Source organism: Gymnoscopelus braueri, assembly GCF_963280865.1.
Source record: "Gymnoscopelus braueri genome assembly, chromosome: 5".
NCBI classification, from domain to species: Eukaryota; Metazoa; Chordata; class Actinopteri; order Myctophiformes; family Myctophidae; genus Gymnoscopelus; species Gymnoscopelus braueri.
In genome coordinates, this window is record NC_137606.1 from 15469387 (window position 1) to 15492676 (window position 23290).

At 47.5% G+C, this 23290-nt stretch overlaps 1 protein-coding gene across 1 annotated transcript in view; it reads left to right on the top strand.

The window, feature by feature from the left end:
- The window catches only part of sphkap (SPHK1 interactor, AKAP domain containing), a gene marked incomplete at its 3' end in the record, with an annotated part of 118730 nt that overhangs the window by 90345 nt on the left and 5095 nt on the right, over window positions 1–23290 (top strand). The window contains exons 7-9 of the mRNA XM_080429086.1: window positions 5224–8617; window positions 11769–11930; window positions 21699–21782. Of these exons, the coding sequence (XP_080285212.1) occupies window positions 5224–8617; window positions 11769–11930; window positions 21699–21782 (3640 nt within the window). The remainder of the gene's footprint in view (window positions 1–5223; window positions 8618–11768; window positions 11931–21698; window positions 21783–23290) is intronic.

A 23290-nucleotide genomic window follows, 5' to 3' on the forward strand; every position in this document is an offset into this window, starting at 1 on the left:
GAAGCTGGTCGATTTGACATGTGGCTCGAATGTATGCCGCCAAAACTGTGGGAGGAGTAGCGTGCGAGGAGTACGTTTTGGGGTTACTCTATAAATATTAAAGTCGTGCAAGTGCTAGTGTGTTGCCCTTTCGTGCAACCACACTAAATATTAAAGTCGCCCAAGTACTATAGTGTGTTGCCCTTTCGGGCAACCACACTAAAAACACTTGGAAATGGAACACTATCAATTTGAAGCCGATGAATGGATGCTGTCTCCTGATTGGATGAAATTTGTAACCCACCTGAAAATGTATTTTCTTCTTACTAAAGCTGGAGAGATGGGGTGTTACTGGACAATGGCCCCGATTCACTGAGCTGGTCGTAAATATGGGTGTAAATAAAATGTCTAAAGGAGGTTGTATCTTCTCTATACAAAAACCGACGTGCAATTCACAAAGGGGTGTGTAAATCCCTGATATGTGTGGATCACAGTTGTTCCTCATTTTTGCCTAAAGGTCAGAGGTGCGTTCATATAGAAGATTATTTGCATTGCTCCACAAAATATGGTCGTAAATTGCTTAGTGAATCGGGGCCAATGACTCTACACTTGCAATGACTACTTTATTAGAATATTAGAATTATAATTAGAATATATAGCTTTAAAGCAGCACTATGTATAGTTTGGGGTGTCAGTGGCCACTTTGGACACAAATTAAATGGCAGCCAACGTCTTTGACTTTATTACCCAAGATTCTCTGAAAGCATATCCGCCGAGGACATGCTATTATTGGCCAGTCGTTGCTTTGACTGGCAGTTCTGCCTTGGTGCTTTGGCAAATGCCAGGATGAAACTCATTGTCTCCCCTGTACATAGTAATACAGTCAAGCCCCTATGGGACCCCCCTGAGTCTATAAATGTATGGAAGAATGATTGTTATTGCTTAAACGTGTAACTGTATATGGGACATAATATGCTATATACTTGTTAAAAAGTTACATAGTGCTGCTTTAACTTTTAAACAAAATGTTTTGTTGTCTCCGCCAGGCCGAAAGGCATGGCGAGAGAGTATGTTTTGCACCCTGTCCGTCCGTCCGTGTGTGTGTGTGTGTATGTGTGTGTGTGTGTCTGTCCGTCCGTCCGTCCGTCCGTGTGTGTGTCCGTCTGTGAACAGGTAATCTCCGGCACCGTTGGCTTAATCGCAGCGAAACTGTGCACACACACTCCCTGGATGCCAATTCAGAACCTTTGCCCCACATTTTTCACATGGGCCTGTTATAGCGCCACCAGGAGGCCGCTTTTTGCAAAACACATTTTTTGACAGTACTCAGATTTTGCCCAAACGTCACGCGAATCGGTACACAGTATCTCTATAGTCATTACACAAAGTCTTTCAGATTTTTCATATTCCATCCTGATTGGCTAAAAATGGCTTCCAAAGTTTGCAGGAGTGCTCCGTTTTGAACAAAATGCCTTAAATCATGAACACATCTTGCAATTTCCGTGAAATTTTGCATGCACATTCCCACTATGCCAAGGAATAAATGCCACTTGAACATTTTCAAATCAGCCTCATGGTGGCGCTATAACATGCCGATTACTGTTTTTACCCATAACTGCACCGATCTGTGTAAAACTTTGTATGTGCACTCCCTAGAGGTCAGGGAAAAACCTTTGCCCTGCATTTTTCACATCTGCCTTTTATAGCGCCACCAGGAGGCCGACTTATATAAAACACATTCTTTGATATTACTCCTTCACATTTTATCCAAATTGCACGCAAATCGGTAGACATGATCTCTATAGTCATGTGATCAAGACGTATCTGTTAGATTTTTCATATTCCATCCTGATTGGCTAAGATTGACATCTAAAGTTTGCAGGAGTGGCCCATTTTGAACAAAATGTTGCAAATCATGAACGCAGGCAGCGTCCAATTGCGGTGAAACCTCGCACGCACATTTGCACTACGTTTTCAACATTGCCCTATTATAGCACTACCAGGAGGCCAACTTATATAAAGATATCATTTATTTATATTACTCCTTCAGATTTTATCAATACATCACGCAAATCGGTACACATGATCTCTATAGTCAACTGATCAAGACGGATCCGTCCGATCCGCCTGATTTTTCACATTTCAGCCTGATTGGCGAATTCCGAACATTGCTGCCCCACACTATCCTACCTGACCTGGCTAGTTTTGTTTGAACCTTAACACCACCTTTAATACTATTGATCAAAATAGTTAGTAAAAGTAAAATAATGCAACATGGAAATATGTTGTAACTTTTAATTGACAATTATATGTTATAAGTGAGTACTTCAATTCATGCCAGGAGACATTCCTAGTGTCACACATTACAAGGTACAGATGCTACACAAGAGAGCAATAACAAAAATATCAAACATGTTTGAAAGTAATCGGGACAACCCAGACAGCATCGATATACAGTAGTATGTATGTGCCACTGACTGACCTTCTCACACTATGTGAGCAATGAGGCTCCGAACGTCGATTGCAATGTCCTGTATCTTGGACACCTAAATTGTCTGTGGTATCTTATAGAGTGCACTTGTCCGTTCTCTCCTCTTTTAACCTCCTTATGTGGCTTCTTCCTTGTCTGTAAACTAATCTACTGCTTTAAAGCTAGCTGTACTGTATAATTCCTTCCTCTGTTACGGTGTGTGTGTGCGTGCGTGCATGCGTGCGCGTGCACCAGTTAACCCATTAATACCGGGAACGCAGCACGTGTGTCATTTTAGATTTCTTTGGCTATTCGAAAATAGCAGATATACAAGCTCATAGCGCGGCACCGAGTGCCGCGCTATGAGCTTGTATATCTGCTATTTTTTTAAGAATCGTGGAAAATTTGTGCAAATCTTTGAATATATATATTTTTAAGCGAACATTTGTTACTCAAATCTTTGCTTCGGGAGGTCCCTGGAACAAAATATTTTACAAATGTTTGCTTTAAAAAATATTTATTCAAAGATTTGCACAAATGTTCACGATTTAAAAAAATCACACCCAGTGTGAAGTGGGCGGTAAATTCACTTGCATGGTGCATGGTCCTATTTATAGGGCTATGCACATGTGTCATGTTTCACTAGCCAATCACAGTCCTGAATAGACTGTGAATGGCCAATCACGGTGCAGGGTTAGGGGGGTACACTGGTGGCCAATCACAGCGCAGGATTGGGGGGTGCAAATATCCAAACCTCACATATAGGGGCGGTTTCACCGCCCAAAAAAGCTCATAGTGTGGCACTCGGTGCCGCGCTATGAGCTTGTATATCTGCTATTTTTGAATAGCCAAAGAAATCTAAAATGACGTTCCCGGTTCCCGGATTGAATGGGTTAATGTACGTGTATCTCAAAAGTAGCAACGTTAAATGGGATTAGTGTAGAATTCAGCCCAGAGGTTTGTAGCACCGTGATCCCGAGGAGCCAACGCTAATCTATAATTAATCTCACATGTGAAATAAACATCCAATATTACGAAGGTTTCTCTCCCTTTTAAGTCGACGCAATATATATATAATTAGATCATCGTGGATAAGAATGCTCTTTACTCTCCCATGGGGGGGTTGGAGAGTAGCTGCTTGTTCAGGAGACACGGAGCCACTGGAACCTGTGGCTGTGTTTCCACTGCATCACAGCGGTGTTATCATTAGCTATTTTTGCACCACGGGCATTAAGAGCTATCGGATGCCAAGGTCAGCTCAGCATCTCACCCCTGCATCTCTCCCACAATGAGGGATGAAGGTTGCTGGCGACTGAAGAGTTCCGTGCCAAAGTGAAAGATCTACAATCTAGCAAAGTTGGCGTCTAAGGGAATGCTGGTATTAAAGTAAAACTCACCCTTTTTGGAGGTCTTTCCTTACAAAACAGACAATTGTCATCCTGGATAAAACACAATAAAGTCATGGACTTATAGACCCCTTATCAGACGACGTCACTCTGATATCATGCACACATACGCGCACAGGCAGGTTGAAAAATAATCCGACCACCACTCAAGACGCAATGGAAAATACTAAAGGTCATGGCACTCAAACTTTCAGCTGCATTTTTCCTCCCAGTGGAGAGAGGAAGAAGGCTTAGAATGTTTACTGTGACCTTTCTTTCTTTAAATATACAGTATACTCCTTGGTTTCTGTTACAGTCTGTGTAAGCCATTCTCAAACCAGTTGTCCTCAAACCCTGCCTCCAATCGCTGTGATTAGCCCCATGACATGAGACACACAGATGGAGCACTCATCATCGGCATGCAGGCACTCGCTCGCCCGCCGTCGCGCTCGGGAGCGCCTCACAAGCCTCATCGTACACAGAGCCGAAACGAGCGCTGCCCAAAACTGAATCTGGAGAATCTGTTGGGAATCGCTTTACATGTAACCTGACTGCGGTGCAGTCTCAACGTTTTGATACAAATAATTGTTCTATTTCTATTATGATCCTTGTAACATTTGGAATAGTTATACACGCAAACACTCACACAAACGCATGCACAAACGCATGCACAAACGCACGCACGCACACACACGCGCGCACACACACACACACACACACACACACACACACACACACACACACACACACACACACACACACACACACACACACACACACACACATACAACTAGATGTTAGTGTTAACATTTAGAAGGGAGGATGCTTGAATGTCTGTACAGTATGTATCATGTAATGGTATAGCCATTTCAGTGGATTGGTTAGCAAGATGATAACCAGCATGCATTGTGCAACAAGTGGAACCACATTAAGCTTAATCGATGTAAGCCCCACTCCCAGAGCCTTACCCTAACCTTAATCACACCAAACCCATGCTTGAACTTAATAACACTAACAGTGCTTAACCTTTACTAAAAGTAATTAATTAAACCCCAAACGAAAGCCTAAACTCAAACTTTATCTGGCTGTTTGTGAAGTGCATCATGCTTATTGTGTTGCAAAACAATCCATTCTAAGTGCTACCACTGTATAACAAGGTTTTACATTACCCAGGACATAATTACAAATTTGCTTGGAAATATAGACAAATAAATCACAAATTGTGCTGGAAAGCAAGATGGTGAATAAATCACAGTTTGGTGGGAAACTATGCAGCATTAAGAAAGAGTACTGTGTGTGGTGGACAACCAGCTGATGTGTTCTGGTTGTGATGTGATGATGGAACGGATGTTTCTCACTCACTGTCACTTGTTTTCTCGTTCTCCACAGAGCCAGAGAAAGGTGACATGGCAGACAGACTGTCAGAGATAGCTCAGCATCACTACATCAGACCTGGGCTTCAGAAGGGACGGCTGGCCGAGCGTCAGGACAGTGAGGACATCGAGGTGACTGCGAGCACCGCCTCTAAGAGGCGGGGGTCTCAAAGAGCCAGCGTCCACGTCAGGGAGTCTGCAGGCCACTATGCCACCAATCTGGCTGAGTCTGTGCTACAAGACGCCTTCATCCGCCTGTCTCAGGACGAGACTTCCTTTGTCTCTGAGGCTGCTGTTAGCGTTTCCCTTTCTGCCCGCCCCGCCTCCAACGGCATCTCGCAGACTAAGGACCCTTCACGGCAGCGCACACTGTCCTTTGAACTCCCTAAGATCGTTATAGTTCAGAGCCCAGACAGCAGTGAGGGGGCTGCAGAGTGGCCAGACACCCAGACCCCCCAGGTACCTGAGCAAGATGTTTCTACTACAGACAGACAGGCACCTGAACTCAGATCACAGCCACACAACCGTTGTCAAAGAGAAGGACACCCCTCTAAATCCGTGGAGGTGGCCCTCGCCTGTGCTGCCAATGTTATCGGCACCATCACTCACCCACAGGTGACAGAGCAGATCATGATGGAGTCTGCTTCGGAGGAGGAGACTGAAGAGGAGCTGCAGGACCCTGAGGACAAAGCTGAGTACTCCTTCTCTTCAGCCATGAGTGGCATGGCCCAGGTGGCAGGGGCCGTGGCTGTGGTGGACCTGACTGAGGAGACCGGCGACAGCGTTGACTCGGACGGCGAGTCGGCTGAGGTCTACACAGCATCCCGGGGGTTGATGTCCGTAGCCGAGGCCTCTGCCGCCTTCACCCTCCACTGCAGCGTGGCAGAAGGCACCAGCATAGAGGCCTTCCGTGCCAATATCGCTGAAGTCCTCCACAGAGAAGCTGCCAAGGTGCTAGCACAGCCGCAGGGCTATAAGAGCGTAGCTCACCTGCTGGAGGCCACCCATAACAGGATAGTAGACGGTATTACGTGTCCAAAGAAGTCCTACATGGATGAAACAGAGGTGGATGATTTCATCAGCGAAGTGGCAGACAGCCTTTTTAAGCACGCTTTAGAGAAGGCAAAGAAGAAAAAAGAACTTGAAGGACCAGGAAAAGATGTTCCCAATATAGAGGGCTTCCTCCAGGATAGTGTGAACAATTTGCTCTTTGACATCCTTTGCCTGACGCAGAGGAAAATCACTGACATTTCCAGATGCAATCGAGGGTCAGTTGACACACAAGAGGGTGACATTTGCATGAGAGAGACAACTAAGTCTAAGGTGGGAAGGGAAACATTCAGTCAATCACACTTGGCTGGCTATAGCCCGCCTAATAATAATGAGAACCAGAGTAGCATGTACCGCAGCACAGATAAGCTGCCCATGGCCCTTGGAATGAAGGAGGAGAACTATATGCTGGTGGAGAAAAGAAATTATGCCTGTGGCTCTTCAAGTTCTGCACATAGCAAAGAGCAACAGCAGATCTTCAAACAGGGCCAGACAAAGCCAATGTCATCATCTGCTAAGGACTGTTCTGATCAACAACAGAACCAGCAGGGGAAAGGGGTTGCTAGAGAACCTCTGAGTGAGATCTCGCTCTCAAGGAGAGGGCGCTTTGGGACACCCAGTGACAGTAGACAGTCATCCCTGACACCACAGTCCTCCCTCAACTCCTGCAGCTCTCTGCTGTCTTTCAGAATGGACTCGGAGACCAAGACACCTGTTAATTGCTTCGCTGATGACCTGGCCACAACAGTGGTGTCTATGGCCACTGAACTGGCCGCAATCTACCTGGAGAACTCCAACGGGAAGCAGCCGTGGTTCTGTGCCCTAAAAGGGGCTTCTGACGGACATGAGGCCTACCTTCTGCCCACCTGCCGATCGGCGCTTAGGAGGAAGGAGGGCCAGAATGGCAGCACGGCCTCCAAGAAGCACCGGGCCCCTCGCCTCAGCGAGATCAAGAGGAAAACGGAGGAGCATCCAGAGCTGATGGAGCGTCTGGTGAACCGCGTGGTTGACGAGACGGTCAACCTAGACGAGCCACAGGATCCCTTTGCCTTGTTTGCCTCTGAGGTCACAGCCAGGATCATGAACTGTCCTGAACTCAACGTGGTGGACACCTCCAAACCTGGACAGCCTCGCAGTAGGTTACAGTGTGAGCGATGGAGCCGAGGCAAGCCTGCAAGCTATGAGAGCATTCCAGAAGAACACGATCCTTCAGGCACGCCCAACACTTTAGGGCCCGGCAGTCGGTTGGGTCAGAATCTGAGCCGGGGCAGCTCCATATCCAAGCAGTCGAGCTGTGAAAGCATCACAGATGAGTTCTCACGGTTCATGGTGAACCAGATGGAGACGGAGGGAAGGGGGTTCGACCTCCTGCTGGACTACTACGCGGGGAAGAATGCCAGCAGCATCCTGGCTGCGGCAGTGCAGCAAGCTGCTACCAAGAAGAATGGCCACCTTAATGTCAGGACAAATTCCTGCCTGTCTAAGCAGTCCAGCACAGAGAGCATCTCAGAGGAGTTCTACAGGTTTATGCTTCGTGACATGGATAAGGAGAACAAGGAGTTTGGCATGGCCAAGACTAGAGAGTGGAGCAACAGCCTCCTCCCCCCTTCTCCAAGAACAGCATTTTGTATCCGGCAGTCCTCTGTCCCAGACCGCCGCTCCTCAGACTCACGGTTGACAGTCAACTCGCCCATCAAAGCCAACTCATTTGACGGATTTGCACGCAATGTGCATGGAGACACGCTCAACATCTACCCGAACATCTCAGTGTCAGCCACAGGCTTGTGCAAGTCGGACTCTTGCCTATACCAAAGAGGACATTCTGACCGGATCACTGACATGTTGATCCATGAAACGTGGTCCAGCTCCATTGAATCCCTAATGAGGAAAAACAGGATCATCGCTGACCCAGAGGACAGCATCGAGCTGGAGGCAGCAGGAGACTCCCAGCCTCATGTCCAGCAGTTTGCCAACCGCCTGGCAGCTGACATTGTAGAGACTGGAAAGTCTGCCCTGGGGAATCATCAGCAGGAAGGGGCAGGGTGCACCGTAGGGTGGCAGCCAAAGCCGCACGCGCCTGTAGGAGAAAGAAGGAGAGGGTTCAAACAGTCGCGACCAAGTTGTAGTCAGAGCAAGCTCAGCCAGGAACAGGCTGCGATCGGAGCCAGGGCTGGGGTCAATGACAGTGCCGCACGCCCCATGAGGGGTCCAAGGGATGTCCCTCTAATCCATATTGAGGCAGATCAAAAGGATGAGGAAACCCTCCCAGTCCCTGCCAGGGCAGGAGGTCTCCATCGGGACATGACTCCAAACGTGTCAGCTCCTAAGTGTGGAGATAAAGCAGCCACTGGCCATAGCAGGTAAGCCCACCACCTGCACAGGCCACAGTTTTACTGTGTGTGAGTCAGTCGTGTATATATACAATTATATACACTCATTCAGAATAAAAGGCTTTTCACAGAGTGGCAGATTGGGGTGATGGGGTCGCCAAAAAAATCCCATAAAATATGGGGTCGTGGTATAACAAAGTTTGAGAACCCCTGACATAGATGATAGCATTGGTCAAAGGATGTAGATTTTCAGCAGTCTCTGGAAATACACAACATTGTGTGAAAGAAAGTTCTTTTTGAGGTTCCTTTAGTTTTCTATCCTTTTCTGAAAATGGATGTTTAACAATAGTGGTCTCAGCAATAGAAAACTGTGTGCGTGTGTAGCAAAGCTATTTATAGTGTTTGATCACAAAGCAGCAGGAACACAGGGGATCTATTCACAAAGGAAAAAACTAATCTATCTTAGTGTTGTGTGGGGTTTGACAGAACGTTGGCCAGGCTGTGACTCATATTGGCTGAGTGATGAACTATGTGCAGAAGGCTTTTAGTGGCTTCATCTTTTATCCAGTCTGGAGTGGTTGAACTCACCTTGATCCGCATTGGGACCCTGCGGAAACCTGTATGAAAGAGTAAAAACATCACACACATGACATACCCTTGGGTATAAAGGCTGCGATTGTTTGTGAGCTGCAACAGGATTACCTACTCTTTAAAGTCAGGATTAGGTGCTTAGGTGTTACCTGGTCAGTGCCACTGTTTTTGGCAATAGATGATTGAACATGGTCAGTACGGAAAGGTCCATCCTTTTCAGGAATACCACAATGGTATTGCAGCTATAAAGTCCTATAGACCAGGGGTTACCAACCTTTCTGTTACCACGGACCAGCTGACAGTCCATAACATTTTTCCGGTGGTTTGGAACCCCTGCTATAGACCACTGATGGTTTGACCCATATTATAGAAAAAAAGAAAAAGTTACATTGATACAGCGTCTATAAAAGCGTCTATTTGCAAACATTTAACATATAACAAACAATGAATAAAAATAAGCAAATAAGATTTTGATATGAAAAGAACAAACAAGTAAACATAACATTGGCTACACATTAACTGAAATGTATTTTATTTAACTACTGAAGCCATATTCAGACATGTATATCCAAAATAGCCAATTTATAAGCGTTACAACATGTTGTAAGCTTGTAGATCGTCTATTTTGGAGAACATACACAAATTGGGACTCATAGGCTGCACAATTGCTAATACTGATATTGTAAAAATAATAATAAGAAAAGGCAAATAATGGCCAATATACAGATATCGGACAAATTGATATATCGGTCTGGTTCTAATTGCAGAAAGCCTACAAGGATTCATTGAGGTGGCAGGTTTCATACACATCTCCACGGTCTCCAAGGCTTTGTTCAGACTTGCAGGCAAATCCGATTTCTTTCCTCAAATGTGATCTTGAGGATTGACTGTCCAAACTGTTATTTGCAAGTGATCAGTTTGGATTAGTGTATTCAGACATTATCAGCCTATCTGCGTTGGTTGCTGTGGTAATGACATAACAACATAGGCATTAGTAATATTCTGTTATACGACGGTGTACATGCAAATAAATTGCAGATCTACAAGCTCACAATGCTTCGCCTTGCAACGCGGTAGATCACCTATTTCTGGCGAGTGACACATTGTACATTGAAGGATAAACTCGGCTGTGTCCAGACTGAGACACATATTCCGAAATCACGTTTGAATCACATTTCAAACCACCTAGGAATGTGTTTCAAATTGGTCTGGGCAGTATATCGATATTACATTGATATCGTGATAATATTGTCTGTGATTTCGGATACTTTGATATTGCATAAGGATCTGTGTCCACAGCCCGATAAAAAATGTATTGAGCTTCCAGCGCCTTTCTACCAAGTAATTCTATGTTAAAGACGCACTGGAACGCTCCTCTTCCAGGTGCCGGGCATCGCGTTTCAGTGCTAAAATTGCAGGGGTAAATAAACATTCTGTGCGCGTAGTAAGGGTTATCTTTTCCTGGTTTTAATCACTTAAGTCCTATTTTATAGGCTAGTTTCCAAAAAAAAAAAAAACGTTTTCTAAAATTGCTAAATATCTACAGCCGATCGGCCATTTTCCATCATGAACATTTTGGAAATATAAAAAACGAATTTTGATATTATCGTAATATTATCGTGATAATATGATATCATCACCATCACTAACTAGTATTTGGTCAAACATATTTTGATTTTATCCATATCACCCAGCCCTAGGTTCAAATCTCATTACCATTTCCATGTGTTTTTCTTTTTTCTTTTCTGACTTGATGGGATTCCATTCTGGATCGGCCAGAAATGTGATTTGGGCTGCCAGTCTGAACATAGCCCAAGTGGCCTCTCAGTGGACACTCCCCGAAGAGCTGCACATTCTGCCAATTCTGCACGCTCTATGGGGTAATGAATGAAGCCAGTACTACTTTCTAGATTGCATTGCAGATGGAGACCCATGAAGCTAATGATATAAGGGAAGGAGCTGCCAATATGTAGCAGAGGGATATGCGAAGTGCGATGTGGACAATTATATTATTACAACGCCTATTTACTGACTGTTTCAATGGCAATTTGAGACTGAGAGGAGAAAAGGTAGTGCACTCAGGCGTCAACAGAATCACTGTGTGCTACTTTTCAATTGACAATAAATTTAATCAGAGCTGGAGTAGAGTGCATATGTCTGTGTCCCGTGCGTATGACTGCAACTGATTGACTTGCCAAGTCAATAAAACCTTATTTCCCAATGGAATTGAAGAAGATGGCAGCCCTCAGTCATTGACTTAAATTGAATACGTTTCTCTTTCTAAAAAAACAAAGGACCAAAAAACTACAACTTACAATGTAAGGAATAAAAAATGTTTTTGGCTGTGGTGACAATAAAGGGACCTATATCGTGATTCATGAGATGTACAAAGTTTTAACATTCAGTGTCTGTTTTTATTTTGTTTTGTTCTAAAAAAAAAAGGGTTGAAATGTGAAACTGTCAACAAACAGTTTAAATACTTTTATATTCAAGCAGAAAACGCTTTGCGCATTTTATCAGCTTGCTAGACCCTATCATCAGACACATGCATCATCAGAGACAGCGGTATCTTGCGGTTTGCTCTCCCCAGCAGTGACAGGGACAGGCCTACAGTGGCAGTGGCTGCAGTAGGGGAGAGGGACAAACGCTCTATGAGTGCTAGCAGTGAGGAGAGCACGGGGAGCTGGTCGCACGTCGCCCCCGAAGACGACCCACAGGACGAGACCAGTAGTTTTATCCAGCTGAGCGAGGGGTCAGTAATCGCTGCTCCTCGTCCAACCATACCGCTCTCTAACTGTCGCCACCCACCCTCACCCCGCCCGCTCCCATTGGCCCATCGCTGCTAATGCTTGTGCTGTCCCTGTGTTGCCAATGCAAAGCTTGCGCTCTGGTGATGCAGTATAACAAAGAGTGCTGAGGCGCTACACTTTATGGCAGACAGCCCACTGCCACAAAGCCCTCTCCGTATAGCTGGCCATGCCTTCGGCCAAAGACCCAGCTTAGAGAGAGCCTGCAGCAGTGCTGTGAGTGTGGTTCAAACTGCTTCTCATATCAAGCGTTCACAGTTCAGAGCATTTAACTCATCATTATCTGCTTCTATAAAATCACCTTTTCTCTCTAGGTCCCTACAAAAAGAAAAACGTTAAGCCAACGGCCGTCTGTTAGGAAGGAAGTATCATGCTTTCACTGTATCAGAAAGGCCCTCAGTGTGTCGCCCATGTACCGGCCGCAATCTTTCTCTCCGTAGGAAGACGAGTGACTGACGCGGCTTTTGATTGGCTGAAATGGAAGTAAGAGCCGCTCGGCTTTGTCAGCTCGGACAGTGCATGAGTCGGTGTGCATAATACTGTGTATAATCCTGACCTTAATCCTATCCATGACCATAACCTCACAAAATATTATGCCTAAAGCTAACCTTAACGCTAACCATAACCTATATGCCTAAGCCGAGGTTTGTAACAAAAACAAGTGCTCCCTCTTCTCTCATCCTCCTACGGATAGAAATATAGCGCCCAGCAGGACGAAACACTGTGGAAAGAGGGTTTTCCTCTTAATGAATATAATGCAGCGATTCCCAAACTGTATGCCCGCTGGTGGGCAGTGAGGATATTGCAAGTGTGCCCCCAAATAATTGGCAAAACGTTAAGATTTTAATGATAATATAACATTAATATTGAATAAATAATTAAAATAAAAGATTTCATGGAATTTTTTCTTTAAAAAGTATCATTCTGTGTATCTGTGTCATTTTTAGATTTCTTTGGCTATTCAAAAATAGCAGATCTACAAGCTCATAGCGCGGCACCGAGTGCCGCGCTATGAGCTTGTAGATCTGCAATCTTTTTTATGTGAAAATTTGTGCAAATCTTTAAATATATATATTTAAAAATATATATATATGTTCAAAGATTTTCACACATTTTCACGATTTATCTGCTATTTTTGAATAGCCAAAGAAATCTAAAAATGACACAGATACTTTCCCGGCTAAATGGGTTAAATGGCTTTTTTAAAAGCTATTTAAGCTATAACTAGACTAAGTTTGAACTTAGTGTGAGGTGGTGCAACTGGCCCCAGATGTGTGGGTCACGAATGCTTTCTAGATTTTCAAGTGGGCGCTGATCCAGAAAAGGTTGGGAACCACTACTGTAATAATATAAACAAAGTGGAACATGTACGGTACCTCTAACTCGACTGATAATAAACCGTAGAAAAACACCTTATTGTCTTTAGCAAGTAATGTTCCGGTAATGTAATGTTTGACGCTGTTAATCCCTGTTGCAGAATAGTCTGCATTGTAGATTCTGTGAAGAACTAATTCAGCAAGTTGCAGCCGTTTGTGCCACCGTGCCACCTGTGGGCAGGGTTCCGTTTGTAAACAAAAATAAACTCAGGGTTACGGATGTAACCCCGGTTTCTTTAGAATTCGGAGTAACATACTCACTATGGGATATCAGCGCCCCCTGGCGTTGATGCAGAGCTACATACCATAAACTCCCGGGCCATTCATTGGCTGAGAAGGGTATGTCACGTGTCCGGTAGACCGGAAGAGGTATAAAACCTCTTGCGTGACGTGGCTCATCCTCTTTAACACGCTCTCTGCATGCAGATGCACACAAACAGGGGTGTTAGGTGAGTATGTTACTCCGAATTCTAAAGAAACCGGGGTTACATCCGTAACCCTGAGTTTCTTGTCTAATTCTCCGTAACATACTCACTATGGGATACATAAACCCCCCTGGGGCTTATAGCCATACCGAATCTCAGGTCCGCACGCCCCCTAGCCATAAGGCCCCGTCCCCATGGACGTGACCTTCGGCCTCACGGGCGCCCCAGCCCTCCGGGCCGGGGTGCGGTATATACTTGAAAGAAAAGGACCCTGACAGACCAAGTCTGCCTATTCATCTAATGAACAGACACAAGTCTGACCCATAAGTGAAAACAAGGAAACAGGGCCTCCTCCCCTGGAAACCTACCAACGGTGGTTCCGAGGGGACTCAAGAGAAGGAAGGTAGAGAAGGGAAAAAAGGCGGGTTACACAAAAAACCTGCCTAACCTCCCCTACCCTAACTAGGGACAGCCGCTATGTCCAGTACAGCGTGCGCCACTGACGCCGCTGCCACATCCAGGCTGTAGAAGGCCGCAAAAGTCGATGGAGACGACCAGTTTGCGGCCGCGCACACCTCCTGGACCGACATTTCCCTGGAGAGGGCCCAGGAAGTAGCCACGCCTCTAGTAGAGTGAGCCTTCAGTCCTTCTGGAACTGGAGCGCCACTACTGACATAGGCCAGCCTAATGGCATCCAAACTCCATCTAGAAAGCGTCGCCTTAGTCACTGCCTTCCTCCGACCATCTGGGCCGAAGGAGACAAAAAGTTGCGACGACGACCGGCCGACCGGCGTCCTCTGGCAGTAGAGCTTCAACGCCCTCACTGGGCAGAGACAGTGCAGCCGCCTATCCTCTGCAGAAGCGAAAGGAGGCGGATGAAAAACTATCAGCTCAACCGGTGTCTGGGTCACCATTCCGTTCTTGGGAACAAACGCCATGTTGGGCTTAACCAAACCCTGCTGTCGTCTCCCAAGAACCTCATGCACTCCGAACTTACTGAGAGCGCATGTATGTCGCTGACCCGTGTAGCTGTAGTGAAAACAACCACAAGAACCGTTTCGAGACTAACGATCTCCAGATCCATAGAGTGAAAAGGCTCGAACGGTGGGAGGCAAAGCGCCCCCAGCACCACCGCCAGGTCCCAGGCCGGGAACAGAGGCCTAGAGACCGGCCTGGCCCGCCTGGCACCGTTCATAAAACTACGCACCAGCGGATGTCGGCCAACCGTCATGTCATCGAAACCCACGTGACAAGCGGAAATGGCCGCCTGGTACACCTTAACCGTCGAGAAAACCAGACCTTGGTTCAATTTGTCCCGCAAGAACATGAGGATGCTGCGTACCGAGGCCCGGAAGGCCTCATCCGGCGGTGACTGACCCAGACACCATGACACGAACAGGTTCCACCTGTCGTCGTACGCAGACCTCGTGGAAAGGGCCCTCGCCCCCTGGATGGTAGCTACCACCTCAGGGGGCAGGCCATAAGAAGTCAAGGTCTCCCCCTCACGGGCCAAGCCCACCGGTCTAGGTCCTGAGGTTGCTTGTGGAAAATCCCGACCCCTGCCTGCCGTAGCAGATCTCTGATCGGGGGGAGGGCCCAAGGCTCGTTGTAGAGGAGAGGATTATTCCTAACCTCCATGCGCCCCACGCCAGTGCCACCAGTGGCACTGACAGTCCGTGGAGTCTGACAAGTTGAGAGGACCAACTCCAGTGACGGGAATGCATAAAGCAGTTCAGTCGGCCAACCTGGCCCAGATCTGGCTTGTTATCTCCGGAGGAGAGGCCAATCTGCGTACCAAAAAATGCCCCTGGACAACAGAGTCGCTCCACTGTTCAGGAGGCCCGGTACCTGTGAGGCTCTGGTTGACGTAAGGCGCGCGTCGCACCACAGCGTCAGATCACCAGCTAGCCTGTCCAACACTGGAGAGGCCAGGCCTCCCTGCTTTTTGGCATAGCACACGGTCGTGGTGTTGTTGGTTCCGATCAGGACATGACAACCTCAGGTGGACGGGGCTCCAAGAGCCCACATCCACCTCCGGGGAAAAAAGGTCACACGTGGGGCTTGTCCAAACGAAACAGGTGTAAGGCCGAAGTCATGAGACCCGTCGCCTGCACGCATAGCCTGTATGTGACTTGTCGCCTCACGCGAGAAGACCCTAGGCCGAAACGCTGTCTATCCCGCCCGGGACAGACGCGCCGTGAGCCTGGTCTAGCCCAGCGAGATCCCCTATGAAGGTGGTCTGCTGAGACGGGACCAAGACGCTCGACGGACGGTGACGGTGAAAAACCCCTCGACGTCAAGTGGGGAAACGGCCACGTCTGTGTGCCGCGCCACCTCCTGACTGTGGTGGATAGAAAGGAACGTGGAAATAAGCATTGAAAACAATGCTGGTCCACCCATCTCCTTAACGCACCGTCCGCAGAGAGGGTCATACACCAGTACAACCACAGTGTGTTGTTGTTGATCAGGGGAGCTGACCAGTACAACCACAGTGTGTCACTGCTGTACTGAAAAAACCCCTACACACACAGTGTACCACTGAAGTACCGGGATAGTAAAACAGTTCCGGACTGCAAACTCTCCAACAAGCTGCCTCAGCAAGCGAGTCAGGAGGGGCTCTGAAGTCACCCAGTGCGGACAACGCACACGTTTCCAACTGGACCGGTGATGTCGCCACGTGATCCAGCGGACCCGCACATGCGGGGCCGTTAGAGACCGTGGAAGGGTAGCGGTGGAAGGTGGCCACCGTGGTGTTGCTTTAGCGGGGCTGGCTATGCGCTGCACCAAAAAACAACACTGCAATGTGTTGTTGTTAGTGAGGCCAGTTAGCCGCCAATCGAAACAACAGTAGCCTGATTGGAGGTTCTGCAAACCTAGCAGCTAACAAGCTAGTCAAGGCTAAATCACCATGGGCCAAGAAACGTTGAGATCCGTTTCCAAGGGAACCGTTTTTTGTGTGTGCGTTGACATGGGGACCAAAGACGCTACTACTGGTGCTAGCAGCGCTAACCCTGTGTGCGTTGCCATGGGGACCAGCGACGCTGCCACTGCTGCCAGCGGTGCTAACCCTGAGGTGACCGCTCGAGGCAGTAGAGGTACTAACGGTCCGTTAGGACCCGGCGGGGTCACGTGACCGGTCACGGGGACCTTGCCTGACGTCAGCATCCGGTTTGTCCGCCAGCGCAGCCTGTCTGTTTCCATGGAAACCAACGGCGCTGTCACTCTGACAAACGGGGCCGTCCAAAGTAAGCCTACCTTGGCCGTCGCCCTCTCGTCTGAGCCCAAAGGCTCCGGACGGAGCGTCGACAAAGTCGTCCTCCCCTTAGGGAGTGCTTTGTCGCTCGTTAGTGGCGAACGAGGCCTGTAGTCCGTGAGGCGGTACGGCAAAGGGGGCATCTGTCCCTCCAAAATGGCGGAGACAGAGGTCCGCTCTTCGACCCAAGTATTTATTGAGACCCTTCAGATTCAGAATGGGTCGTACCCCCCCCCCCCTTCTTTTCCACCAGAAAATATTACGAATAGAAAACCAGTTGGTTCCGATTCATAGATAGTTCTCTGACTATGTTACTCTGAATTCTAAGGAAACCGGGGTTACAACGTAACCTCGCGTTTCTTGACAAATTCTTCGTAACATACTCACTATGGAGAGAGAGTGAACCCCCTCTCTCAGAGACATGGTTGCCTTATCCTCTGCATGAGAGGAACAACACCGTGTCCGACATAGGAGATTATATGCATAAGAGCACGTGGAAAACATACCAGTACAACCACAATGTGTTGTTGCGGATCAGGGGAGTTGATCAGTACAATCACAGTGTGTCACTGCTGTACTGAAAAACCCTGTACACACACAGTGTAACGCTGATGTACTGGGATAGTAAACAGAAGTATCGGAAGTAATTCTTTAATAGCGCCCAAGCTCAAGAGGAAGGAGACTTCCTCCCTCAGAGTATTGGCTGCTGGACCCCTTGCACGGGAAAACAATACTTTTTCTGTCACGGGGGGTTTTGTGGAGAAATGCAGCCTGAAACCCTTTAGTATTGTGAGCAATACCTAAGGATTCGAATTTGCAAACCTCCATTGCTTCACACACCGAGCGAGTGGCTTGGACGATGACGTCACCGGCCGCTCGGAGAGTGGGAGCGTTGCCATGGGGACCGTTGCCATGGGGACCAGTGACGCTGCCACTGCCGCCGGCGGTGCTAACCCTCGGGCCAACGGAGGACTCGGAGGAGTCACGAGACTGGCCACGGGGAAAAACCCTGGCGTCAGAATTAAGCCCAAAGATATATACAGTGAAACTATATATATATATCAATGATTAATCCTACCTTGGCCGTCGCCAGAGTGTAGAAGAGAGAGTAACGTCACGCTTTGATCTCGCCGCAAAGCGGGCCTCTATGGGCTATAGTTCCAACATTGGAACTATCTCATTGACGTAGACAGAGCACTTCCGCATTCCATTCTCAAAATGGGATCGACGCTACTGTCATTACTCTCTTCCTAACTTACTCTGGCCGCCGCCATCTTGTCGACAAGGTCGTCCTCCCTAGGAGGTGCTTTGTCGCCCTCCAGCGGCGAACGTGAGGCGGTACGGCCAAGGGGTCATGTCTGACCGAAGTACTTCCGGTTCACAGTGGTGCTTGGGCACTTCCTGTGGGACGGATGCCTGTGAGGCGACAAAACCTTCCTCCCCGTAGGGGATGCTTTGTCGCTCGTTAAAGGCGAACGTGGCCTGCAAATCGTGAGGCGGTGCGGGAAAGGGGGCATCTGTCCCTCCAAAACGGCGGAGACAGAGGTCCGCTCCTTCTGACTCAAGGACTTCCGGTCCACAGTGGCGTTTCGCTGCAACCCGTGAGACGGAAGCCTGTGAGGCGAAAGGCAAAACTGACGTGACCCCATTCCACTGGCGCATTTGCGCCCTCTGGCGGACAGGGGTGATGTCGGTTTTTATATTACCTTCATACGATCCAAAAACATGCACAGATGTTATCCAACAATGTCTAGAACATCGGGACTCAGGTGTTCCAGACATTGTGGCTTATGAATCGAGAACGTTGATACATTACATGCACAGATATTACCCCATCAATGTCTGGGATACCGGAGTTCGGGCATCACAGACATTATGGGCTTATATACAGAGAGCATTGGAGCAGAGAAGCCCGCGGTAGGGGACTCCACTGCTCCGCTGCTCTCAAGCCAATGTCTAGAACATCGGGACTCGGGTGTTCTAGACAGTGTGGGCTTATGTAATTGAGAACGTTGACACATTTACATTACATGCACAGATATTATCCCATCAATGTCTGGGATACCGGAGTTCGGGCATCACAGACATTATGGGCTTATATACAAAGAGCATTGGAGCAGAGAAGCCCGCGGTAGGGGACTCCACTGCTCCGCTGCTCTCAAGCCACGTGAAAGAACGAGATCGTTTGTAACATGTAACACATTTATTTCTTTGGCAGAAAAAAATTGTACTTTTAAACACACATTCGTTTTCATTAAACATGGCCTTTTGGCAGTCGAGGTGTCCATCTTGTCCATCGAGGCCTGTAAAGCCACGGTCCTCTTCCCCAGCACGGCCGGGGGGGAGGGGGGGCTGAACCGGTCTGTGCACCGGTGAGAGTCTGCTAATGTGCTAATGTGCTTTGTGTACTTGGAACATGTGAAATGAAACAAGAGCAGGCACAGAAACAGTAAACAGCATGAAACGTTTTAACATATTCTTATGACAAAAACAACATGTGTCCCAATGGCGCCCGACGAGCCTGTCCAAGGTCTTCAGAAGCCCCAGAGGTGGCTCGATACACAGAGTGAGAAGGCTAACAAGCTGGTGTTGTCCTAGCGAGGCCAGCTAGGCCAGAACAACGCTGTTACTAACCTGTTGCATGGGTGTTAAGCCAACAAAAACACTGCCTGACTAAGGCGACGTTAACCTAGCGTTAAGCAGCTAACGTAGCTAGTCTGGGCTAACTCACTCACGAGCTTCTGCCTCGTTCTCCCCTCGTCTATGCTGCCGTCGCCGGAGCCCCTTCGTTGTCTCCTGGCGACGCACCGCTGGCCCGGTACGCTTGCTGTGGCAGCGGAGTAGACGGCTGGGAAGAGGGGGAGGAAGTGCCGCTAGGTAGTTGCACCTGGGTGGTTCCCCCAGACACGGTGCTAGCGGCTGCTGCAGTGCTGCGTAGCACGGCTTGTGTAGCAGCCTGGAGGTGCTGCGAGCGGGGGCTAACACCGCTCGCAGCCGGGACTGCCGGAGGGCCCATTGTGGACTGTGAGCGCACGTGGTGGGCCCCACCACCCACGTTCCCTGGGCCGGTGTCCATGCGGGGTGTTGCTGGATCCGCGACGACCGGGGACGAGACGTCGCTGCCTCCCGCAGCCAGGGCGCTGCCCTGGCTAAGCGGCTATCGAGGTGCAGCGTGGAGAACAGAGCGCAGTCCTCGCAGCGTCCCGGTGCATCTTGGAAATGCCTCGGCCCCGTAGAGACCGAGGCACGAGATGCAGAAACCATGAGGGTCATCCCCGGCGATCATCAAGCGGCAGAGCAGCAATACGCAGGGACGTGGAACCTCCATCTCGAGCTAACCTGTTAGCTTTCAGCCGCAAGGCTAAGAGCGCGGAAAACTCAAAGGAGGAAAACTTGCTTTAGCAGTAAAAGAAAGAAAGAGAAGATAGCCGCGGGAGCGGAAATAATAAAACTTTTTTTTTTTAATAGGAGGAAAACCCGTTGGTTAGTACAAGTACCACCGAGTGGGCTAAAGCTGGTTTCTGTCCTGATCAAAGTTACGTTTGTTATTATTAAGGTATGTCTTGAGCTGTTGCATCTGCCATGCAGAGAAGCGAAAGAGGATGAGCCACGTCACGCAAGAGGTTTTATACCTCTTCCGGTCTACCGGACACGTGACATACCCTTCTCAGCCAATGAATGGCCCGGGAGTTTATGGTATGTAGCTCTGCATCAACGCCAGGGGGCGCTGATATCCCATAGTGAGTATGTTACGGAGAATTAGACAAGAAACCGAGGACATTATCTTGATTAATTAAGCTCTATATACTTCGTACAACAAATACTAAAAATAGCCGACAATGTGTCAACCTTTGAATAGCTCACAATGAAAACAGCTCACAACGTGTCGCATCGCAACGTGTTGTGTTGTTGTTATTGTGTTGATGTTATTTTCGCTATTTCCGAAATAAATAAATACAAAATAAAATTGAATTTCTATCAATTTGAACATGAACGTGAACATTTTCCCAAAAGCAGGAAGCCAGTGATAGTGTGGTGCTCTGCAGTGGATTCAAACCCCCAACACTCCACGGCGGTAGGCAGCTATACCACTGTGCCACCTGAGCACTTCAACTGCATTGTCCAAATTTTGATATTATCAAAAATAAATCTACATTTTCCAAAAAGAAATGTATGTATGTATGTATGTATTTAATTCTGTCTGACCAAAAGCAGGTATTAAACAATCCCCACCGGTCACGAAAATGAATGACCAGAGAAGCAGGGATTCAAAAGCAGAGGCATGGATTCCCCCCCATCCCCATCCCCCATTCCACTGGCAAATCCAACCCTGTGGCCTCTCCATCCACTTGTTTATTTTGCTGCCTCGTCATGCCCTTAGATTACCTACATGCTGTGAAACACAAGGGCCACATGTCCACTTCAACTCTCCACCAGCCTGCCCTGTCATTACTGGAGGGGGCTAACTGCCAGCCACTGTCCACCGGGCAAGCATCAGATGCAGCTGCTATTTATACGTTCATTAGTAGCTAATGAGCAACGTGACCTTCATTGACATGCCTTCTTATTGTTCCGTGAGGGACCACGTCAGACGTCTTCAGACAAGATATGAATGATACTCTGTGTTTTTTTTTTGGTTTGTTTTATTTTGGTTTACAGAAACGCGACGAGCAGCGCATCCAGTTTGGGTCTGGCAGTCCTGGATGCTTTTTCCGATGTGCCCAGCCAAAGCACAGTCATCTGGTGAGTGTCACAGCAAAGCTGTTGTGATTGTCACTGTGTGGTCTGACTCTGATACCAACAAATGACAACTGCAGGGGGGGGGTCATGAGCTTAATATATTCAAGTGGACACTTTCTTCATTTCATCATTCACTTTTTTTCATTGACTGTGCAATCAAATGAGGCGTGGTTTCTGAATTGTGTGTAGTTGCAAGTTTTTTATTGGGATGACTAGATGTGAGGGCCCAATCAGCTACATCACAGCTACCAGTGATCCAACTGATATGGCCTTATATGGAGATGCGCAGTAGGGTGGGGTGCTGTGGCTTAATGTGCAATGTAGTTTTATATTAACTGTACAATATGTAAGTACATTGAAGATGGGGAAAGAGGCTTAGGGGTCCTAGCGGCCAAAAAAAGACGCTGCGGCCAAAGATAAAGTGCCACGGCCAAAAGGAAGGAAAGCTGCTGTGGCTGAAATGTTAAAATGTAGTTTTACATTAATTGTACAATATGTAAGTACATTGAAGGCGGGGAAAGAAGCCTGAGTATTAGCCAGAGCACTGATCAACAGTCTGTGGCAAGTTTGTCTGTCACAAGCACTATGTGACAGGGATGTCTTGGTACTGGTCATTGTGTCTCCATGGTACTGGTCTTATAAGGTACTGGTCACTGTGTCTCCAATCATGTCAGTATCATGTCAGTATCATGGTCAGTATCATGGTCAGTATCATGTCAGTATCATGGTCAGTATCATGTCAGTATCATGTCAGTATCATGGTCAGTATCATGTCAGTATCATGTCAGTATCATGGTCAGTATCATGGTCAGTATCATGTCAGTATCATGTCAGTATCATGGTCAGTATCATGGTCAGTATCATGTCAGTATCATGGTCAGTATCATGTCAGTATCATGTCAGTATCATGGTCAGCATCATGGTCAGTATCATGGTCAGCATCATGGTCAGCATCATGTCAGTATCATGTCAGTATCATGGTCAGTATCATGTCAGTATCATGTCAGTATCATGTCAGTATCATGCCAGTATCATGGTCAGTATCATGTCAGTATCATGGTCAGTATCATGGTCAGTATCATGTCAGTATCATGTCAGTATCATGGTCAGTATCATGGTCAGTATCATGTCAGTATCATGTCAGTATCATGGTCAGTATCATGTCAGTATCATGGTCAGTATCATCTCAGTATCGTGTCAGTATCGTGTCAGTATCATGGTCAGTATCATGTCAGTATCATGGTCAGTATCATGGTCAGTATAATGTCAGTATCATGTCAGTATCATGGTCAGTATCATGGTCAGTATCATGGTCAGTATCTTGTTCAGTATCTTGTTCAGTATCATGGTCACTGTATCATGGTCAGTATCATGTCAGTATCATGTCAGTATCATGGTCAGTATCATGGTCAGTATCATGTCAGTATCATGGTCAGTATCATGGTCAGTATCGTGTCAGTATCATGGTCAGTATCATGGTCAGTATCATGTCATTATCATGGTCAGTATCA